Genomic DNA, 24733 nt, shown 5'->3' with positions numbered 1-24733 from the left:
TCTCCGCCCAGCGAAGAATCCTGGTAGCTTCCGCCATTGCCGCTCTGCTCCTTGTGCCGCCTTGGCGGTTTACATGAGCCACTGCGGTGATGTTCTCTGACTGGATCAGAACTGGTTGGTCGCGAAGTAAGGTGTTGTATATGGCCCTTAGTTCCAGGATGTTGATGTGCAGACAAGTCTCTTGACTTGACCAAAGACCCTGGAAATTTCTTCCCTGTGTGACTGCTCCCCAACCTCGGAGGCTTGCGTCCATGGTCACCAGGATCCAATCCTGAATGCCGAATCTGAGGCCCTGGAGAAGGTGAGCACTCTGCAGCCACCACAGGAGCGACACCCTGGCCCTGGGGGACAGAGTGATCAACCGATGCATCTGTAGATGTGATCCGGACCACTTGTCCAACAGATCCCATTGGAAAGTCCTCGCATGGAACCTGCCAAAGGGAATGGCCTCATATGAGGCAACCATCTTTCCCAGGACTCGAGTGCAATGATGCACGGACACCTGTCTTGATTTTAAAAGGTTCCTGACCAGAGTCATGAGTTCCTGGGCTTTTTCTATCGGAAGATAAACCCTTTTCTGGGTCGTGTCCAGAATCATGCCCAAGAAAGGCAGACGAGTCGTAGGAACTAACTGCGACTTTGGGATATTGAGAATCCAGCCGTGTTGTTGTAACACTTTCAGTAAAAGAGATACGCTGTTCAGCAACTGCTCTCTTGATCCTGCTTTTATGAGGAGATCGTCCAAGTACGGGATAATTGTGACACCCTGCTTGCGCAGGAGCACCATCATTTCCGCCATTACCTTGGTGAAAATCCTCGGAGCCGTTGAGAGACCAAACGGCAACGTCTGAAATTGGTAATGACAGCCCTGTACCGCAAATCTTAGGTACGCCTGATGAGGTGGATAAATGGGGACATGAAGGTACGCATCCTTTATGTCCAGTGACACCATAAAATCCCGCCCTTCCAGGCTGGCGATGACCGCTCTTAGCGATTCCATCTTGAACCTCATCAAGTATAGGTTCAGAGATTTAAATTCAATATGGGTCTGACCGAACCGTCCGGTTTCGGAACCACAAACATGGTCGAATAATAACCGCTTCCCTGTTGAAGGAGGGGAACCTCGACCACCACCTGCTGAAGATACAATTTTTGTATTGCATTTAACACTATCTCCCTCTCTAGGGGGGGGAAGACAGTAGGGCAGATCTGAAAAACCGGCGAGGAGGCACCTCTTCGAATTCCAGCTTGTAACCCTGAGACACAATTTCTATTGTCCAGGGATCCACCTGGGAGTGAACCCACATGTGGCTGAAATTCCGAAGACGCGCCCCCACTGGCCCCGACTCCGCCAGTGGAGCCCCAGCGTCATGTGGTGGATTTTGCAGAGGCCGGGGAGGACTTCTGTTCCTGGGAACTAGCTGTATTGTGCAGCTTCTTTCCTCTGCCCCTCCCTCTGGCAAGAAAGGACGCACCTCGGACTTTCTTGATTCTTTGTGACCGAAAGGACTGCATTTGATAATGCGGTGCTCTCTTAGGCTGTGAGGGAACATAAGGCAAAAAATTTGATTTTCCAGCCGTAGCTGTGGAGACCAGGTCCGAGAGACCTTCACCGAACAATTCCTCACCCCTGTAAGGTAAAACCTCCATATGTCGTTTAGAGTCGGCATCACCTGTCCATTGCCGAGTCCACAGGACCCTTCTGGCAGAAATCGACATAGCGTTTATTCTAGAACCCAGCAGACTAATGTCTCTTTGAGCATCTCTCATATAAAGGACAGCGTCTTTAATATGCCCCAGGGTCAATAAAACAGTATCCCTATCTAGGGTATCAAACTCCTCTGATAAGGTATCAGTCCATGCCGCTACTGCACTACAGACCCAGGCCGACGCGATTGCCGGCCTCAGTAAGGTACCTGAATGTGTATAAATGGACTTCAGGGTACCCTCCTGTTTGCGATCAGCAGCATCCTTGAGGGTAGCCGTATCCTAGAACGGCAGGGCTACCTTTTTGGATACGCGTGTTAAAGCTTTGTCCACCCTAGGGGAGGATTCCCATCGTAACCTGTCCGTTGGCGGGAAAGGATACGCCATAAGAATCCGTTTGGAAATCTGCAGTTTTTTATCTGGAGATTCCCGAGCTTTTACACATAACTCATTCAGTTCGTGTGAGGGGGGAAAAGTTACCTCAGGTTTCTTTCCCTTATACATATAAACCCTTGTGTCAGGGACTGGGGTTTCCTCTGTGATGTGCAAAACCTCCTTTATTGCTATAATCATATATCGGAGTGATTTAGCCAACTTTGGTTGTAACTTTGCATCATCGTAATCGACAATGGAGTCAGAATCCATGTCGGTATCTGTGTCAACAATTTGGGATAGTGGGCGCTTATGAGACCCCGACGGTCCCTGCGACATAGGGTCAGGCACGGGTTGAGACCCTGACTGTCCCAATGCATCAGCCTTATCTAATCTTTTATGCAAGGAATTTACATTATCATTTAAAACCTTCCACATATCCATCCAATCAGGTGTCGGCGCCATCGGCGGAGACACATTCATTTGCTCCCGCTCCTCTCCCACATAGCCTTCCACATCAGACATGCCGACACAAGTGTACCGACACACCACACACACAGGGAATGTCCTTTCTGAAGACAGTTCCCCCACGAGGCCCTTTGGAGAGACAGAGAGAGAGTATGCCAGCACACACCCCAGCGCTATAATATCCCAGGAATAACACAGTAACTTAATGTTAACCCAGTAGCTGCTGTTTATATACTTTTTTGCGGCTAATTATGTGCCCCCCCTCTCTTTTCAACCCTCTTCTACCGTGTATCAGCAGGGGAGAGCCTGGGGAGCTTCCTCTCAGCGTGCTGTGGAGAAAAAATGGCGCTGGTGAGTGCTGAGGGAGAAGCCCCGCCCCCTCGACGGCGGGCTTCTGTCCCGCTTAAATTTTATTTCTTTGGCGGGGGCTCCTACATATATACAGTGCCCAGCTGTATATATGTGTTCATTTGCCAGAATGAGGTCCCAAATGCTGCCCAGGGCGCCCCCCCCCTGCGCCCTGCACCCTAACAGTGACCGGAGTATGTGTAGGTGTGTGGAGCAATGGCGCACAGCTGCAGTGCTGTGCGTTACCTCCAGTGTAGATCACGAAGTCTTCTGCCGCCTGTGAAGTCTTCTTGCTTCTCATACTCACCCGGCTTCTGTCTTCCGGCTCTGCGAGGGGGACGGCGGCGCGGCTCTGGGACGGACGGCGAGGGTGAGATCCTGCATACCGATCCCTCTGGAGCTAATGGTTTCCAGTAGCCTAAGACGCAGGACCTAGCTTCAGAGAGTAGGGCTGCTTCTCTCCCCTCAGTCCCACGATGCAGGGAGTCTGTTGCCAGCAGAGCTCCCTGAAAATAAAAAGCCTAACAAAATACTTTCTATCAGTAAACTCAGGAGAGCTCACTGAAAAGCACCCAGCTCCTCTGGGCACAGTATCAAACTGAGGTCTGGAGGAGGGACATAGAGGGAGGAGCCAGTGCACACCAGGAACTACATTCTTTCTTAAAGTGCCCATGTCTCCTGCGGAGCCCGTCTCTCCCCATGGTCCTTACGGAGTCCCCAGCATCCTCTAGGACGTTAGAGAAAATGTGGAGTACAGCTGGATACACACAATTACTCCTAATATACAGAGGTTACAATGCCTCACATTGTAGGCATTAAATGCAATGGTGTTTTACCTCCATTAACCACATGATGGCGCTAGAGTGCTCATTAGATCTAGGCGCCTGACACTAGAACAGCGCTGCAGACTACCTCTATGCGGTCAGTGCGGAGGGGGCATGTGCCCTAGGGAGCCACGATAAGGTCATGACGTAGAGAGATGAAATGTGATGGTTTTACCCCGTGGGTAATAGAGCAACACACATCGCTCGGGTAGATGGCAAGCAGGCATGTATAATGACAGCGGCCTCCTGCCAGCACGCGGCACACAGAGGGGTCAGTGGCGTATGACACACACTAGAGCAGGGCACCGGAAACGGCAGCGCGCTAAGAGACGGGTCCAGGCTCGGATTTCGGGTCTATTGTTGTCTAGGGACCTAATTCAGATTCGGTCGCAAAGCGGCTATTGTATGCCATTGGTCAATGTTTTCTGACTGCGCATGCGTCTGAGCGGCAGTGAGCGCACGCAGCGGGTGGAACTGCGATTACAGTCGCACCAAGGAATTATTTGCAAAGTGAGTGAGGAGTTAGACAGCATTTGGGGGTGGTGAGGGGGAGTGGTCGGATAAACGCCGGCGTGTCATGGCTGTTCAGACTGCGTTTTCTGGGCGCGTATATATTACCAGCTGCCATCTTACTTACTACAGGAGAGCCCCCCTGCGTCCCGGGAGAGCGGCTCAGCCTGCGCGTCTACAGAGGCGCTCACACTCTACCACATGACCCCACTGCGACGATGGTACCAATGTATCAGTCAGAAATGATGTCCCTACGCTCAGGTTAGCTTCTGCCCATATTAGCATACAGTCACAATCGCGTACAGCAAAAGATAGCAGCGGCAGCAGCGAGAACAGCCGCACCTGGATCACGCCCCGTGTCTGGTAGACGCGTCCTCGGAGGACTGAGAATCGGCTCAATACATGACAGAACAGGAAATAATGGAAGCAGGATTTCCCACTTCTGGTGTCTTCTGAAAGGAAATAATTCCCCAAACATAACTCAGATGCTACTACCGAATGCGCACACAGCGGCGGACGAGGCTGCTGGAGTACCACAGCGAGAAACCTGGTAAAACGCGCTGCGGGCTGCTCAGGAGATTCCCAGAGCTGTTGTAGCCAGCTGGTCCCCAAGTTCTCTGCAGTCTGGAAGGTCATTTGCAGATGTAGGGAATAGATTCACTTTCAATGGGTGGAATGAGGAGGATATGCGGAAAATTCCCTCTGCTAGACAGCTGGCATGTCTGACTACTTCCAGGTGGGCAAAGTCTTCTTCAGAGAAAGGTGACAGTGCCATGGCACCGCACAGCCACCAGAACACAGCTCCATGGCACCGCACAGCCACCAGAGCACAGCGCCATGGCACCGCACAGCCACCAGAGCACAGCACCATGGCACCGCACAGCCACCAGAGCACAGCGCCATGGCACCGCACAGCCACCAGAGCACAGCGCCATGGCACCGCACAGCCACCAGAGCACAGCACCATGGCACCGCACAGCCACCAGAGCACAGCACCATGGCACCGCACAGCCACCAGAGCACAGCGCCATGGCACCGCACAGCCACCAGAACACAGCGCCATGGCACCGCACAGCCACCAGAACACAGCTCCATGGCACCGCACAGCCACCAGAGCACAGCGCCATGGCACCGCACAGCCACCAGAGCACAGCACCATGGCACCGCACAGCCACCAGAGCACAGCGCCATGGCACCGCACAGCCACCAGAGCACAGCGCCATGGCACCGCACAGCCACCAGAGCACAGCACCATGGCACCGCACAGCCACCAGAGCACAGCGCCATGGCACCGCACAGCCACCAGAGCACAGCGCCATGGCACTGAACAGCCACCAGAGCACAGCGCCATGGCACCGCACAGCCACCAGAGCACAGCACCATGGCACTGCACAGCCACCAGAGCACAGCACCATGGCACCGCACAGCCACCAGAGCACAGCGCCATGGCACCGCACAGCCACCAGAGCACAGCACCATGGCACCGCACAGCCACCAGAGCACAGCGCCATGGCACTGAACAGCCACCAGAGCACAGCGCCATGGCACCGCACAGCCACCAGAGCACAGCGCCATGGCACCGCGCAGCCACCAGACAACAGCGCCATGGCACGGCACAGCCACCAGAACACAGCGCCATCGCACCGCACAGCACCATGGCACCACACAGCCACCAGAACATAGCGCCATGGCACCACACAGCTCCAGAACACAGCACCATGGCACCGCGCAGCCACCAGAACACAGCGCCATGGCACCACACAGCCACCAGAACACAGCGCCATGGCACCGCGCAGCCACCAGAACACAGCGCCATGGCACCGCGCAGCCACCAGAACACAGCTCCATGGCACCGCACAGCCACCAGAACACAGCGCCATGGCACCGCACAGCCACCAGAACACAGCGCCATGGCACCGCACAGCCACCAGAACACAGCGCCATGGCACCGCACAGCCCCAGAACACAGCGCCATGGCACCGCACAGCCACCAGAGCACAGCGCCATGGCACCGCACAGCCACCAGAACACAGCGCCATGGCACCGCACAGCCACCAGAACACAGCGCCATCGCACCGCACAGCACCATGGCACCACACAGCCACCAGAACATAGCGCCATGGCACCACACAGCTCCAGAACACAGCACCATGGCACCGCGCAGCCACCAGAACACAGCGCCATGGCACCACACAGCCACCAGAACACAGCGCCATGGCACCGCGCAGCCACCAGAACACAGCGCCATGGCACCGCGCAGCCACCAGAACACAGCTCCATGGCACCGCACAGCCACCAGAACACAGCGCCATGGCACCGCACAGCCACCAGAACACAGCGCCATGGCACCGCACAGCCACCAGAACACAGCGCCATGGCACCGCACAGCCACCAGAACACAGCGCCATGGCACCGCACAGCCCCAGAACACAGCGCCATGGCACCGCACAGCCCCAGAACACAGCGCCATGGCACCGCACAGCCACCAGAGCACAGCGCCATGGCACCGCACAGCCACCAGAACACAGCGCCATGGCACCGCACAGCCACCAGTACACAGCGCCATGGCACCGCACATCCACGAGAGCACAGCACCATGGCACCGCACAGCCACGAGAGCACAGCGCCATGGCACCGCACAGCCACCAGAACACAGCGCCATGGCACCGCACAGCCACCAGAACACAGCGCCATGGCACCGCACATCCACGAGAACACGTCAAGTCCACTGTGTAGAAAACACTTCCGCATTGAGATAATGACTGTTAGTTACATGTAGGAATCGCTATTTCCCATCAGAGGTGACTCTGAAAGCAATGACAGTGAATATGACACAGACCCCACCTGGAGTCAATACCGACGCGTTCCGCACTTGTGGTTTCAGTTATTTGCGTGACAAAGAATTTCCTTTTTTCACCCCACACGAGTGACTTCCAGGCGACATCTTGAAGCCAAAGTTGTGAAAAACAGGTTATTTTTTTTAGTAAATGTGCTTTTTTATTTTTTTGCTGCATTCACAAAATAAATTCACAACTGATGAAATAATAAGCGGACCTTGTATTTTATTGTGAGTGGGAGATCTGCGGGTAACAGTGAGAATGGGGGGGGGGGGGGTGACAGCTGTGTTGCACTGTGGGAGGCGGAGGAGCACATACCTGTCTTGGGCTCCCGGATGGCAGCGAGATGAGGGCTCTCCACAGTCCCGTACACCACAGGGTTGTGCTCCGGAGCCTGGCCGGGCAGCTGATGGGACATGAAGTAGAAGAGAGGGTGATAATGAGCGCCGGAACCGAAACACTAGCAAAGCGGTGAGACGCAACAACGCAGGTGCAGAGAGCACAATGGGAAGACCACAGGGTAACAGGGGAGTGGGACAAAGGGTAACGGGGGGGGGGGGGGGGGGGGGTGAATGGGGGTGCGGGACACGGGGTAACAGGGGGGGGGTGAATGGGGGTACGGGACACGGGGGGGGGGTGAATGGGGGTACGGGACACGGGGGGGGGGGGTGAATGGGGGGGGAGGTTGAGAAGCAAAAATTAAGCAGAAATCACAAATAAAAAAGATTCAATTTAAGGTGAGAGGACAGGAAACAGAAATAAGAGACATTACAATCACAAACATCGTCCACAAACACGTCACAGCATTTTCTGTACGCTGGGCAGAAGAGCTTACACTTGTCTAATGGACACAAGGTAGGTAATAGTTACATGATGGACACATGTACCCTGACCAAAGCATAACCAGACTGTAACATACAATGAAGGTGACGTCTCATCCCACAGAACCGCTGACTCTCTCACTGTCTGCAAATATTCCAGCGACCCCAACATCATCTGCTTAGGAACAAATCAACAGTGACCCGTCTGCCGGCCTCGGGAGGGGAGGGCAAGCAGTGACCCGTCTGCCGGCCTCGGGAGGGGAGGGCAAGCAGTGACCCGTCTGCATGTCTTGGGAGGGGAGGTCAAGCAGTGACCTGTCAACCGGCCTCGGGAGGGGAAGGCAAGCAGTGACCCGTCTACCTGTCTTAGGAGGGGAGGGCAAGCAGTGACCCGTCTACCTGTCTTAGGAGGGGAGGGCAAGCAGTGACCCGTCTACCTGTCTTAGGAGGGGAGGGCAAGCAGTGACCCGTCTACCTGTCTTAGGAGGGGAGGGCAAGCAGTGACCCGTCTACCTGTCTTAGGAGGGGAGGGCAAGCAGTGACCCGTCTACCTGTCTTAGGAGGGGAGGGCAAGCAGTGACCCGTCTACCTGTCTTAGGAGGGGAGGGCAAGCAGTGACCCGTCTACCTGTCTTAGGAGGGGAGGGCAAGCAGTGACCCGTCTACCTGTCTTAGGAGGGGAGGGCAAGCAGTGACCCGTCTACCTGTCTTAGGAGGGGAGGGCAAGCAGTGACCCGTCTGCCGGCCTCGGGAGGGGAGGGCAAGCAGTGACCCGTCTGCCGGCCTCGGGAGGGGAGGGCAAGCAGTGACCCGTCTGCCGGCCTTGGGAGGGGAGGGCAAGCAGTGACCCGTCTGCCGGCCTCGGGAGGGGAGGGCAAGCAGTGACCCGTCTACCTGTCTTAGGAGGGGAGGGCAAGCAGTGACCCATCTACCTGTCTTAGGAGGGGAGGGCAAGCAGTGACCGGTCTACCTGTCTTAGGAGGGGAGGGCAAGCAGTGACCCGTCTACTTGTCTTAGGAGGGGAGGGCAAGCAGTGACCTGTCAACCGGCCTCGGGAGGGGAAGGCAAGTAGTGACCCGTCTGCCGGCCTCGGGAGGGGAGGGCAAGCAGTGACCCGTCTGCCGGCCTCGGGAGGGGAGGGCAAGCAGTGACCCGTCTGCCGGCCTCGGGAGGGGAGGGCAAGCAGTGACCCGTCTACCTGTCTTAGGAGGGGAGGGCAAGCAGTGATCCGTCTACCGGTCTTAGGAGGGGAGGGCAAGCAGTGACCCGTCTGCCGGTCTTAGGAGGGGAGGGCAAGCAGTGACCCGTCTGCCGGTCTTAGGAGGGGAGGGCAAGCAGTGACCCGTCTGCCGGTCTTAGGAGGGGAGGGCAAGCAGTGACCCGTCTGCCGGTCTTAGGAGGGGAGGGCAAGCAGTGACCCGTCTGCTGGACCTCGGGAGGGGAAGGCAAGCGGTGACCCGTCTGCCGGCCTCGGGAGGGTGGTGTTACTATACTCCAGGAGAATTATGTAAGAAGGTTCTATACATAACACTGCAAGATGAAGGCTCGGGTGTGGCTATATAGGTGGCTATATAGGGACACATTCCATATATATATACTACTTACATCTATATAATAACACTAAATACGCTTGTAGTAGGTGATGAGAGGGTTCCCTACGTTCTCCACTGGTGACCGGTCCCTGCCATCTAGACCCACCCGCATCTACACACCAGTGGGAACTCAACTTACCTGAAGGCTCTTCTCCTAAAGACATGCCCCCCATACTTACACCTGTAGGACCACTAGACACGTCCCCCTGACCTGAACCTTCCCTTAGCTGCAGGTGTGGCTAGAAGTGACTGACAGGCTGGTGTCCCGCCCATCATCTATGCACCTGTGTGACCTCATCCTTCCCTTACCTGAGGAGGTGTTGGCGTGGAGCTGGGCCGTAGGTTTGGGGGAGTGGAGTTCCTACTGCCTCCCCCAGACATGATTTCCTCTGTGATATCTTTGCCTCCCTGATTGGGGTCTCGGATGCGGATCTAGGAGGTGGAGACAATGGTTAGCTGGAGGCTTATAGAGGCCGGATTACACAGAACCAGGTACAGCCAAGTCCTCACCGTCTTCTTCTCTCTCTTGGTGGGTGGCGGGGGCTGCTGTTGCTGCTGCGGAGGCACTATGATAGGTGCGGACTGATACACTGGCTGACTGGGGTAAAACGCGCCGCCTGCAACACAACAGCCACTATGAAATACAAAGGAGCACTAACTAACATACACGAGAGTAACGCATGCCCTAATATACACTATTACACATTCCAGAGGTCCTCTACAGTATATCTGACCTTTTATATGGTGGCTTCTAATGCAGTGTATGGCCAAACGTACATGGGCACCGGGACATCCCACCCATATGTCCAACACCTCACCCCAAAACCATGGGCATTAATATGGAGATAATCCTCCCTTGCTGCAACTGTCGCCTCAAGCAGCATAGAGATTATACGGCTGTATGTGTAGCTGATGCGGCATCCTAGGTCACAGTGGCTGGGCTCTGCAGTACAGCTATAGATTATATGGCTGTATGTGTAGCTGATGCGGCATCCTATGCACAGTCGCTGGGCTCTGCAGTACATCTATAGATTATACGGCTGTATGTGTAGCTGATGCGGCATCCTAGGTCACAGTCGCTGGGCTCTGCAGTACATCTATAGATTATACGGCTGTATGTGTAGCTGATGCGGCATCCTAGGTCACAGTCGCTGGGCTCTGCAGTACAGCTATATAGATTATACGGCTGTATGTGTAGCTGATGCGGCATCCTATGTCACAGTCGCTGGGCTCTGCAGTACATCTATAGATTATACGGCTGTATGTGTAGCTGATGCGGCATCCTACGTCACAGTCGCTGGGCTCTGCAGTACAGCTATAGAGATTATACGGCTGTATGTGTAGCTGATGCGGCATCCTAGGTCACAGTCGCTGGGCTCTGCAGTACAGCTATAGATTATACGGCTGTATGTGTAGCTGATGCGGCATCCCATGTCACAGTCGCTGGGCTCTGCAGTACAGCTATAGAGATTATACGGCTGTATGTGTAGCTGATGCGGCATCCTATGTCACAGTCGCTGGGCTCTGCAGTACATCTATAGATTATACGGCTGTATGTGTAGCTGATGCGGCATCCTAGGTCACAGTCGCTGGGCTCTGCAGTACAGCTATAGAGATTATACGGCTGTATGTGTAGCTGATGCGGCATCCTAGGTCACAGTCGCTGGGCTCTGCTGTACAGCTATAGAGATTATACGGCTGTATGTGTAGCTGATGCGGCATCCTATGTCACACTCGCTGGGCTCTTCAGTACAGCTATAGAGATTATACGTCTGTATGTGTAGCTGATGCGGCATCCTATGTCACAGTCGCTGGGCTCTGCAGTACAGCTATAGAGATTATACGGCTGTATGTGTAGTTGATGCGGCATCCTATGTCACAGTCGCTGGGCTCTGCTGTACAGCTATAGAGATTATACGGCTGTATGTGTAGCTGATGCGGCATCCTATGTCACAGTCGCTGGGCTCTGCAGTACAGCTATAGAGATTATACGGCTGTATGTGTAGCTGATGCGGCATCCTATGTCACAGTCGCTGGGCTCTGCTGTACAGCTATATAGATTATACGGCTGTATGTGTAGCTGATGCGGCATCCTAGGTCACAGTCGCTGGGCTCTGCAGTACATCTATAGATTATACGTCTGTATGTGTAGCTGATGCGGCATCCTAGGTCACAGTCGCTGGGCTCTGCAGTACAGCTATATAGATTATATAGCTGTATGTGTAGCTGATGCGGCATCCTATGTCACAGTCGCTGGGCTCTGCAGTACAGCTATAGAGATTATACGGCTGTATGTGTAGCTGATGCGGCATCCTATGTCACAGTCGCTGGGCTCTGCAGTACAGCTATAGATTATACGGCTGTATGTGTAGCTGATGCGGCATCCTATGTCACAGTCGCTGGGCTCTGCAGTACAGCTATAGATTATACGGCTGTATGTGTAGCTGATGCGGCATCCCATGCACAGTCGCTGGGCTCTGCAGTACAGATATAGAGATTATACGGCTGTATGTGTAGCTGATGCGGCATCCTACGTCACAGTCGCTGGGCTCTGCAGTACATCTATAGATTATACGGCTGTATGTGTAGCTGATGCGGCATCCTATGTCACAGTCGCTGGGCTCTGCAGTACAGCTATAGATTATACGGCTGTATGTGTAGCTGATGCGGCATCCTATGCACAGTCGCTGGGCTCTGCAGTACAGATATAGAGATTATACGGCTGTATGTGTAGCTGATGCGGCATCCTAGGTCACAGTCGCTGGGCTCTGCAGTACAGCTGTAGATTATACGGCTGTATGTGTAGCTGATGCGGCATCCTACGTCACAGTCGCTGGGCTCTGCAGTACAGCTATAGAGATTATACGGCTGTATGTTCAGCTGATGCGGTATCCTACGGCAGTCGCTGGGCTCTGCAGTACAGCTATATAGATTATACGGCTGTATGTGAAGCTGATGCGGCCTCCTAGGTCACAGTCGCTGGGCTCTGCAGTACAGCTATATAGATTATACGGTTGTATGTGTAGCTGATGCGGTATCCTAGGTCACAGTCGCTGGGCTCTGCAGTACAGCTATAGAGATTATACGGTTGTATGTGTAGCTGATGCGGCCTCCTATGTCACAGTCGCTGGGCTCTGCAGTACAGCTGTAGATTATACGGCTGTATGTGTAGCTGATGCGGTATCCTACGTCACAGTCGCTGGGCTCTGCAGTACAGCTATAGAGATTATACGGCTGTATGTGTAGCTGATGCGGCATCCTACGTCACAGTCGCTGGGCTCTGCAGTACAGCTATAGAGATTATACGGCTGTATGTGTAGCTGATGCGGCATCCTAGGTCACAGTCGCTGGGCTCTGCAGTACAGCTATATAGATTATACGGCTGTATGTGTATCTGATGCGGCATGCTAGGTCACAGTGGCTGGGCTCTGCTGTACAGCTATAGAGATTATACGGCTGTATGTGTAGCTGATGCGGCATCCTAGGTCACAGTCGCTGGGCTCTGCAGTACAGCTATATAGATTATACGGCTGTATGTGTAGCTGATGCGGTATCCTACGTCACAGTCGCTGGGCTCTGCAGTACAGCTATAGAGATTATACGGCTGTATGTTCAGCTGATGCGGTATCCTAGGTCACAGTCGCTGGGCTCTGCTGTACAGCTATAGAGATTATACGGCTGTATGTGTAGCTGATGCGGCATCCTATGTCACACTCGCTGGGCTCTTCAGTACAGCTATAGAGATTATACGTCTGTATGTGTAGCTGATGCGGCATCCTACGTCACAGTCGCTGGGCTCTGCAGTACAGCTATAGAGATTATACGGCTGTATGTGTAGCTGATGCGGCATCCTACGTCAGTCGCTGGGCTCTGCAGTACAGCTATAGAGATTATACGTCTGTATGTGTAGCTGATGCGGTATCCTACGTCACAGTCGCTGGACTCTGCAGTACAGCTATAGAGATTATACGTCTGTATGTGTAGCTGATGCGGCATCCTAGGTCACAGTCGCTGCGCTCTGCAGTACAGCTATAGATTATACGTCTGTATGTGTAGCTGATGCGGCATCCTATGTCACAGTCGCTGGGCTCTGCAGTACAGCTATAGAGATTATACGGCTGTATGTGTAGCTGATGCGGCATCCTAGGTCACAGTCGCTGGGCTCTGCAGTACAGTAATAGAGATTATACGTCTGTATGTGTAGTTTATACGGCATCCTATGTCACAGTCGCTGGGCTCTGCAGTACAGCTATAGAGATTATACGGCTGTATGTGTAGCTGATGCGGCATCCTATGTCACAGTTGCTGGGCTCTGCTGTACAGCTATAGAGATTATACGGCTGTATGTGTAGCTGATGCGGCATCCTACGTCACAGTCGCTGGGCTCTGCAGTACAGCTATAGAGATTATACGGCTGTATGTGTAGCTGATGCGGCATCCTATGTCACAGTCGCTGGGCTCTGCAGTACAGCTATAGATTATACGGCTGTATGTGTAGCTGATGCGGCATCCTAGGTCACAGTCGCTGGGCTCTGCAGTACAGCTATAGAGATTATACGGCTATATGTGTAGCTGATGCGGCATCCTATGTCACAGTCGCTGGGCTCTGCAGTACAGCTATAGAGATTATACGGCTGTATGTGTAGCTGATGCGGCATCCTAGGTCACAGTCGCTGGGCTCTGCTGTACAGCTATAGAGATTATACGGCTGTATGTGTAGCTGATGCGGCATCCTACGTCACAGTCGCTGGGCTCTGCTGTACAGCTATAGAGATTATACGGCTGTATGTGTAGCTGATGCGGTATCCTATGTCACAGTCGCTGGGCTCTGCAGTACAGCTATAGAGATTATACGGCTGTATGTGTAGCTGATGCGGCATCCTATGTCACAGTCGCTGGGCTCTGCAGTACAGCTATAGAGATTATACGGCTGTATGTGTAGCTGATGCGGCATCCTACGTCACAGTCGCTGGGCTCTGCAGTACAGCTATAGAGATTATACGGCTGTATGTGTAGCTGATGCGGCATCCTACGTCACAGTCGCTGGGCTCTGCAGTACAGCTATAGAGATTATACGGCTGTATGTGTAGCTGATGCGGCATCCTAGGTCACAGTCGCTGGGCTCTGCAGTACAGCTATAGAGATTATACGGCTGTATGTGTAGCTGATGCGGCATCCTAGGTCACAGTCGCTGGGCTCTGCAGTACAGCTATAGAGATTACACGGCTGTATGTGTAGCTGATGCGGCATCCTACGTCACAGTCGCTGGGCTCTGCAGTACAGCTATAGAGATTATACGGCTTTATGTGTAGCTGATGCGGCATCCTAGGTCACAGTCGCTGGGCTCTGCAGTACAGCTATAGAGATTATACGGCTGTATGTGTAGCTGATGCGGCATCCTAGGTCACAGTCGCTGGGCTCTGCAGTACAGCTATAGAGATTATACGGCTGTATGTGTAGCTGATGCGGCATCCTAGGTCACAGTCGCTGGGCTCTGCAGTACATCTATAGATTATACGGCTGTATGTGTAGCTGATGCGGCATCCCATGTCACAGTCGCTGGGCTCTGCAGTACAGCTATAGAGATTATACGGCTGTATGTGTAGCTGATGCGGTATCCTATGTCACAGTCGCTGGGCTCTGCAGTACAGCTATAGAGATTATACGGCTGTATGTGTAGCTGATGCGGTATCCCATGTCACAGTCGCTGGGCTCTGCAGTACAGCTATAGAGATTATACGGCTGTATGTGTAGCTGATGCGGCATCCTATGTCACAGTCGCTGGGCTCTGCAGTACAGCTATATAGATTATACGGCTGTATGTGTAGCTGATGCGGCATCCTATGTCACAGTCGCTGGGCTCTGCAGTACAGCTATAGATTATACGGCTGTATGTGTAGCTGATGCGGCATCCCATGTCACAGTCGCTGGGCTCTGCAGTACAGCTATAGAGGTTATACGGCTGTATGTGTAGCTGATGCGGCATCCTATGTCACAGTCGCTGGGCTCTGCAGTACAGCTATAGAGATTATACGGCTGTATGTGTAGCTGATGCGGCATCCCATGTCACAGTCGCTGGGCTCTGCAGTACAGCTATAGAGATTATACGGCTGTATGTGTAGCTGATGCGGCATCCTATGTCACAGTCGCTGGGCTCTGCAGTACAGCTATAGAGATTATACGGCTGTATGTGTAGCTGATGCGGCATCCCATGTCACAGTCGCTGGGCTCTGCAGTACAGCTATAGAGATTATACGGCTGTATGTGTAGCTGATGCGGTATCCTATGTCACAGTCGCTGGGCTCTGCAGTACAGCTATAGAGATTTTACGGCTGTATGTGTAGCTGATGCGGCATCCTATGTCACAGTCGCTGGGCTCTGCAGTACAGCTATAGAGATTATACGGCTGTATGTGTAGCTGATGCGGTATCCTATGTCACAGTCGCTGGGCTCTGCAGTACAGCTATAGAGATTATACGGCTGTATGTGTAGCTGATGCGGCATCCCATGTCACAGTCGCTGGGCTCTGCAGTACAGCTATAGATTATACGGCTGTATGTGTAGCTGATGCGGCCAAACACAAATTACAGGGGGTGCCACATGCCCATGCAGTGTACATATATAGGTATAGTAAGAAGTACATATAATACATATGAATTACAGTAGTCACTGATGAGTCACCTGGAAATCATTTTATTATAAAATAGAAAGCTGAGGAGATAATGTGCTCAGCCCGGCCTCCCTCACCAGCCCGGCCTCCCCTCTCCAGCCCGGCCTCCCCTCTCCAGCCCGGCCTCCCCTCTCCAGCCCGGCCTCCCCTCTCCAGCCCGGCCTCCCCTCACCAGCCCGGCCTCCCCTCACCAGCCCGGCCTCTCATCTCCAGCCCGGCCTCCCCCATCCTTGGTGTCAGAGGGGACAGGAAGATTGGGGGAGGAGTGAAAAAATCTTACCGTACGGGGAAGAGAAGTCCCCAGGCCCAGGGCCAGGGTAAAATGGATTAGGCCCTGGAGGCTGCACTTGATACTGCTGCGGAGGGCCCACATAAGGGGGCGTGCTGTGCCGGTACTGGGGAAAAGAACAGGTCGTTAGCACCACAGCCGATGAAGATGAAGAGGAGGAGTGACGGAAAACTGTCCTGGTACCTGGGGAATACAGTACTGAGGACCCTGCGGCATTGCATATGGCATCGGCAGATGGTTGACCATCATGATGTGCTGGTTGGTCTGGTAGACAGCGGTGGGCGTCTGGGCACCTGCTCGGATGGAGGGGTTACTGTTCTGTATGGCTGCACGTTGTGGCTGGATCTGTGACCTCGGGAAAAACTGCGGAGAGAAGAGGAGAGAGATGTGAGGAACAGCAGTTCCTGTGACCGTGTGCTAGAGCCAGAAGGTCTGGGAGTGGGTGATCTCATGCACCGGGTCAGCGATCTAGTGTGTATACAGTAAATGATCTAGTGAGTACACGGGAGCGAGACATAAGTGATCTAGTGTACGGATAAATGTACATGCGGTACGTGATCTAGTGCACGATCAGAGTGATCTATTGTGTGGAGAGCGTGCATACGGATAGTGATCTAGTGAGTGTAAGGGACCAAGATGTAAGTGATCTAGTGTACGGATAGTTTGCATACAGTAAGTGATCTAGTGCGTGACTAGCCTATTAATGTACATCTCTGTGCTCTGCTCACAATGGGGCAGCCCTATTAAGCCTGGAGAAGGGATAAAGCGGTGATAAAGGCGAGGTGATAACGCACCAGCCAATCAGCTGTTGTCATTTTTCAAATCCATAATGATTGGCTGGTGTGCTATCACCTTGCACTACTTTATCACTTCTCCAGGCTTAATACATCTGCCCCAGTATCTACCGACCTCTCCGCTCTGCACAAGATCTGCGTCTCTCATCCACACTCATTACTCACTCCCATGCACGATTGCAGGACTTCCTTCAGGCTGTACCCACTCACAATAAGACTCTCCTCTAAACCTTCAAGCGTTCCCTGAAAACTCAGCTCTTCAGGCAGCTTATCACATTCCAGAACCGCACACATAACCTTCATAAACCTTCCTATCCAGTTACATTCTTCTCTTTCCCTTCCTCCTGATCCCAGGATAAGATCACTGTGTGACCATATCATACAGCCCACCAAGGACCCAGCAATCTGGTGACCATTATACAATATATAGCATCTATCCTTGTGTATCTATGCCTATTTCCCTATAGAGTGTAAGCTTGTGAGCAGGGCCCTCCTACCTCTATGTCTGTCTCTTATCAACCAGTTTTGTTCTATCAGTGTTGTACAACTGTAATGCGCAATGGCATATGCTGAGCTATAGAAGACACTGATATTAAATGACTGAGCGTGGGTGGTAAAAGTGATCTACTGTGAGGAGAGTGTGCATACGGTAAGTGATCTAGCGAGTGTAAGGGTGTATGATGTAAGTGATCTACTGTGTGGGAACCGAGCATATAATACGTGATCTAGTGAGTGTAAAGGTGTACGATGTAAGTGATCTACTGTGTGGGGACTGAGCATACAATACGTGATCTAGTGAGTATAAGGGTGTACGATGTAAGTGATCTACTGTGTGGGAACCGAGCATACAATACGTGATCTAGTGAGTGTAAGGGTGTACGATGTAAGTGATCTACTGTGTGGGAACCGAGCATACAATACGTGATCTAGTGACTGTAAGGGTGTACGATGTAAGTGATCTACTGTGTGGGGACCAAGCATACAATAAGTGATCTAGTGAGTGTAAGGGTGCATGATGTAAGTGATCTACTGTGTGGGGACCGAGCATACAATAAGTGATCTAGTGAGTGTAAGGGTGTATGATGTAAGTGATCTACTGTGTGGGGACTGAGCATACAATAAGTGATATAGTGAGTGTAAGGGTGTATGATGTAAGTGATCTACTGTGAGGAGAGTGTGCATACAATAAGTGATCTAGTGAGTGTAAGGGTGTATGATGTAAATGATCTACTGTGAGGAGAGTGTGCATACAATAAGTGATCTAGTGAGTGTAAGGGTGTATGATGTAAATGTTCTACTGTGTGGGGACTGAGCATACAATAAGTGATCTAGTGAGTGTAAGGGTGTATGATGTAAGTGATCTACTGTGTGGGGACTGAGCATACAATAAGTGATCTAGTGAGTGTAAGGGTGTATGATGTAAGTGATCTACTGTGAGGAATGTGTGCATACAATAAGTGATCTGAGTGTAAGGGTGTATGATGTAAGTGATCTACTGTGTGGGGACCGAGCATACAATAAGTGATCTAGTGAGTGTAAGGGTGTACGATGTAAGTGATCTACTTTGTGGGGACCGAGCATACAATACGTGATCTAGTGAGTGTAAGGGTGTATGATGTAAGTGATCTACTGTGTGGGGACTGAGCATACAATATGTGATCTAGTGAGTGTAAGGGTGTACGATGTAAGTGATCTACTGTGTGGGAACCGAGCATACAATTAGTGATCAAGTGAGTGTAAGGGTGTATGATGTAAGTGATCTACTGTGTGGGGACCGAGCATACAATAAGTGATCTAGTGAGTGTAAGGGTGTATGATGTAAGTGATCTACTGTGTGGGGACCGAGCATACAATAAGTGATCTAGTGAGTGTAAGGGTGTATGATGTAAGTGATCTACTGTGAGGAGAGTGTGCATACAATAAGTGATCTGAGTGTAAGGGTGTATGATGTAAGTGATCTACTGTGTGGGGACCGAGCATACAATAAGTGATCTAGTGAGTGTAAGGGTGTACGATGTAAGTGATCTACTGTGTGGGGACCGAGCATAAAATACGTGATCTAGTGAGTGTAAGGGTGTACGATGTAAGTGATCTACTGTGTGGGGACTGAGCATACAATACGTGATCTAGTGAGTGTAAGGGTGTATGATGTAAGTGATCTACTGTGAGGACAATGCATACGGTAAGTGATCTGAGTGTAAGGGTGTACGATGTAAGTGTTCTACTGTGTGGGGACCGAGCATACAATAAGTGATCTAGTGAGTGTAAGGGTGTATGATGTAAGTGATCTACTGTGAGGACAATGCATACGGTAAGTGATCTAGTGAGTGTAAGGGTGTATGATGTAAGTGAGCTACTGTGTGGGGACTGAGCATACAATAAGTGATCTAGTGAGTGTAAGGGTGTATGATGTAAGTGATCTACTGTGAGGAGAGTGTGCATACAATAAGTGATCTGAGTGAAAGGGTGTATGATGTAAGTGATCTACTGTGTGGGGACCGAGCATACAATACGTGATCTAGTGAGTGTAAGGGTGTACGATGTAAGTGATCTACTGTGTGGGGACTGAGCATACAATACGTGATCTAGTGAGTGTAAGGGTGTATGATGTAAGTGATCTACTGTGAGGACAATGCATACGGTAAGTGATCTAGTGAGTGTAAGGGTGTATGATGTAAGTGAGCTACTGTGTGGGTACTGAGCATACAATAAGTGATCTAGTGAGTGTAAGGGTGTATGATGTAAGTGATCTACTGTGAGGAGAGTGTGCATACAATAAGTGATCTGAGTGAAAGGGTGTATGATGTAAGTGATCTACTGTGTGGGGACCAAGCATACAATACGTGATCTAGTGAGTGTAAGGGTGTAATATGTAAGTGATCTACTGTGTGGGGACTGAGCATACAATACGTGATCTAGTGAGTGTAAGGGTGTATGATGTAAGTGATCGACTGTGAGGACAATGCATACGGTAAGTGATCTAGTGAGTGTAAGGGTGTATGATATAAGTGATCTACTGTGAGGACAATGCATACGGTAAGTGATCTAGTGAGTGTAAGGGTGTATGATGTAAGTGATCTACTGTGTGGGGACTGAGCATACAATCAGTGATCTAGTGAGTGTAAGGGTGTATGATGTAAGTGATGTACTGTGTGGGGACTGAGCATACAATCAGTGATCTAGTGAGTGTAAGGGTGTATGAAGTAAGTGATCTACTATGAGGACAATGCATACGGTAAGTGATCTAGTGAGTGTAAGGGTGTATGATGTAAGTGATCTACTGTGTGGGGACTGAGCATACAATCAGTGATCTAGTGAGTGTAAGGGTGTATGATGTAAGTGATCTACTGTGTGGGGACTGAGCATACAATCAGTGATCTAGTGAGTGTAAGGGTGTATGATGTAAGTGATCTACTGTGTGGGGACTGAGCATACAATCAGTGATCTAGTGAGTGTAAGGGTGTATGATGTAAGTGATCTACTGTGAGGACAATGCATACGGTAAGTGATCTAGTGAGTGTAAGGGTGTATGAAGTAATGCATACGGTAAGTGGTGTAGTGAGTGTGGATGTAAGTGAATTAGTGTGTGGATCTAGTGTGAGTGTAAGGGTGCATAAGGTAAGTGAACTCTAGTGTGTGTAAAGCTGGGTTCACAGTAGACGATAAGTCGCCCAATTCCGCGGACAAATCGTCTACTGTGTATCCATGATATGTGCGCCAGGGATAACGCTACAGAATGCCGCATGTCACATGACTCCCCCCTCCATAAAGAACACCTAGAAGGAGAGGGAGACGGGACGATTGATGAGACGTGAGGCGGTTACCTGAATCGGTCTGAATCCTCCCTTGAATGAATGAAAGCAGCAGAGACAGGGGATGGAATATTACAGGTATCAGTATCAGAATATCAGCACATGTTCCACAACATGAACCCACTGTCCCGTCACGCAGATCCCCTCCGTGTTCCCACCAGGACATTACACTAAACAGCAGCACTCCCAGCAGTAATGGAAGTGTCTATCAGCCCTGTCCCTATAGACTATGAGGCCAGACACAGAACACAGCGGCTGGGGACAAGGACAGAACACAGGTAACATGCAATGCAATATCACATATGTAACATGTATCAGGGCACGTGACGCTTACATGCCAGATCACTGGGACAGTGTGCAACAAGTCACGCCATATGCTACATGCGCTAAGGAAACATGTCCTCTACACCCAGGGAGCACAAGTCCCAGCACACCCAGGGAGCACAAGTCTCAGCACACCCAGGGAGCACAAGTCTCAGCACACCCAGGGAGCACAAGTCTCAGCACACTCAGGGAGCACAAGTCTCAGCACACCCAGGGAGCACAAGTCTCAGCACACCCAGGGAGCACAAGTCTCAGCACACCCAGGGAGCACAAGTCTCAGCACACCCAGGGAGCACAAGTCTCAGCACACCCAGGGAGCACAAGTCTCAGCACACCCAGGGAGCACAAGTCTCAGCACACCCAGGGAGCACAAGTCTCAGCACACCCAGGGAGCACAAGTCTCAGCACACCCAGGGAGCACAAGTCTCAGCACACCCAGGGAGCACAAGTCTCAGCACACCCAGGAAGCACAAGTCTCAGCACACCCAGGGAGCACAAGTCTCAGCACACCCAGGGAGCACAAGTCTCAGCACACCCAGGCAGTGTATAGCGTAACATTGCTATATCACCAGGTATTTCCACTGATCACTACACAAATACCACAACAAAGGGGGCATACTGTGACGTGTGACCCGTATACTGTATAATACACACACTGATACTGTGATGTGTGACCCGTATACTGTATAATACACACACTGATACTGTGATGTGTGACCCGTATACTGTATAATACACGCACTGATACTGTGATGTGTGACCCGTATACTGTATAATACACGCACTGATACTGTGATGTGTGACCCGTATACTGTATAATACACGCACTGATACTGTGATGTGTGACCCGTATACTGTATAATACACACTGATACTGTGACGTGTGACCCGTATACTGTATAATACACACTGATACTGTGACGTGTGACCCGTATACTGTATAATACACACACTGATACTGTGATGTGTGACCCGTATACTGTATAATACACACACTGATACTGTGATGTGTGACCCGTATACTGTATAATACACACACTGATACTGTGACGTGTGACCCGTATACTGTATAATACACACTGATACTGTGACGTGTGACCCGTATACTGTATAATACACACACTGATACTGTGATGTGTGACCCGTATACTGTATAATACACACACTGATACTGTGATGTGTGACCCGTATACTGTATAATACACGCACTGATACTGTGATGTGTGACCCGTATACTGTATAATACACACACTGATACTGTGATGTGTGACCCGTATACTGTATAATACACGCACTGATACTGTGATGTGTGACCCATATACTGTATAATATACACTGATACTGTGATGTGTGACCCGTATACTGTATAATACACACTGATACTGTGATGTGCGACACGTATACTGTATAATACACATTGATACTGTGATGTGTGACCCGTATACTGTATAATACACACTGATACTGTGATGTGTGACCCGTATACTGTATAATACACACTGATACTGTGATGTGTGACCCGTATACTGTATAATACACACACTGATACTGTGATGTGTGACCCGTATACTGTATAATACACACACTGATACTGTGATGTGTGACCCGTATACTGTATAATACACACACTGATACTGTGATGTGTGACCCGTATACTGTATAATACACACTGATACTGTGATGTGCGACACGTATACTGTATAATACACACTGATACTGTGATGTGTGACCCGTATACTGTATAATACACACACTGATACTGTGGTGTGTGACCCGTATACTGTATAATACACACTGATACTGTGATGTGTGACCCGTATACTGTATAATACACACGGATACTGTGATGTGTGACCCGTATACTGTATAATACACACTGATACTGTGATGTGCGACCCGTATACTGTATAATACACACTGATACTGTGATGTGAGACCCATTTACTGTATAATACACACTGATACTGTGGTGTGCGACCCGTATACTGTATAATACACACTGATACTGTGATGTGAGACCCATTTACTGTATAATACACACTGATACTGTGGTGTGTGACCCGTATACTGTATAATACACACTGATACTGTGATGTGCGACCCGTATACTGTATAATACACACTGATACTGTGATGTGTGACCCGTATACTGTATAATACACACTGATACTGTGATGTGCGACCCGTATACTGTATAATACACACTGATACTGTGATGTGAGACCCATTTACTGTATAATACACACTGATACTGTGGTGTGTGACCCGTATACTGTATAATACACACTGATACTGTGATGTGTGACCCGTATACTGTATAATACACACACTGATACTGTGGTGTGTGACCCGTATACTGTATAATACACACTGATACTGTGATGTGTGACCCGTATACTGTATAATACACACGGATACTGTGATGTGTGACCCGTATACTGTATAATACACACTGATACTGTGATGTGCGACCCGTATACTGTATAATACACACTGATACTGTGATGTGTGACCCGTATACTGTATAATACACACTGATACTGTGATGTGTGACCCGTATACTGTATAATACACACTGATACTGTGGTGTGTGACCCGTATACTGTATAATACACACTGATACTGTGATGTGTGACCCGTATACTGTATAATACACACGGATACTGTGATGTGTGACCCGTATACTGTATAATACACACTGATACTGTGATGTGCGACCCGTATACTGTATAATACACACTGATACTGTGATGTGAGACCCATTTACTGTATAATACACACTGATACTGTGATGTGTGACCCGTATACTGTATAATACACACTGATACTGTGATGTGTGACCCGTATACTGTATAATACACACACTGATACTGTGATGTGTGACCCGTATACTGTATAATATACACTGATACTGTGATGTGTGACCCGTATACTGTATAATACACACTGATACTGTGATGTGTGACCCGTATACTGTATAATACACACTGATACTGTGATGTGCGACACGTATACTGTATAATACACACTGATACTGTGATGTGTGACCCGTATACTGTATAATATACACTGATACTGTGATGTGTGACCCGTATACTGTATAATACACACACTGATACTGTGATGTGTGATCCGTATACTGTATAATACACACACTGATACTGTGATGTGTGACCCGTATACTGTATAATACACACTGATACTGTGATGTGTGACCCGTATACTGTATAATACACACACTGATACTGTGATGTGTGACCCGTATACTGTATAATACACACTGATACTGTGATGTGTGACCCGTATACTGTATAATACACACTGATACTGTGATGTGTGACCCGTATACTGTATAATACACACACT

General features: G+C 50.5%; 1 protein-coding gene across 6 annotated transcripts in view; it reads right to left on the bottom strand.

Annotated features, from left to right (window-relative positions):
- Nucleotides 1–24733, bottom strand: part of EIF4G3 (eukaryotic translation initiation factor 4 gamma 3) — a 193413-nt gene that overhangs the window by 74442 nt on the left and 94238 nt on the right. For 4 of the 6 annotated variants that reach the window (XM_063942065.1, XM_063942061.1, XM_063942063.1 and 1 more), the window contains 6 exons: nt 21056–21076; nt 16621–16800; nt 16429–16543; nt 9989–10095; nt 9788–9910; nt 7385–7472 (listed from right to left, as the gene is read on the bottom strand). In XM_063942065.1, coding sequence (XP_063798135.1) covers nt 7385–7472; nt 9788–9910; nt 9989–10095; nt 16429–16543; nt 16621–16800; nt 21056–21076 — 634 coding nt within the window. The remainder of the gene's footprint in view (nt 1–7384; nt 7473–9787; nt 9911–9988; nt 10096–16428; nt 16544–16620; nt 16801–21055; nt 21077–24733) is intronic. The other 2 variants (XM_063942062.1, XM_063942064.1) reach the window with 1 other exon arrangement.

Source organism: Pseudophryne corroboree, chromosome 10 (genome assembly GCF_028390025.1).
Source record: "Pseudophryne corroboree isolate aPseCor3 chromosome 10, aPseCor3.hap2, whole genome shotgun sequence".
NCBI lineage: Eukaryota > Metazoa > Chordata > Amphibia > Anura > Myobatrachidae > Pseudophryne > Pseudophryne corroboree.
The sequence above is the reverse complement of the archived record's forward strand: the minus strand, read 5'-3'. Positions and strand labels throughout refer to the sequence as shown.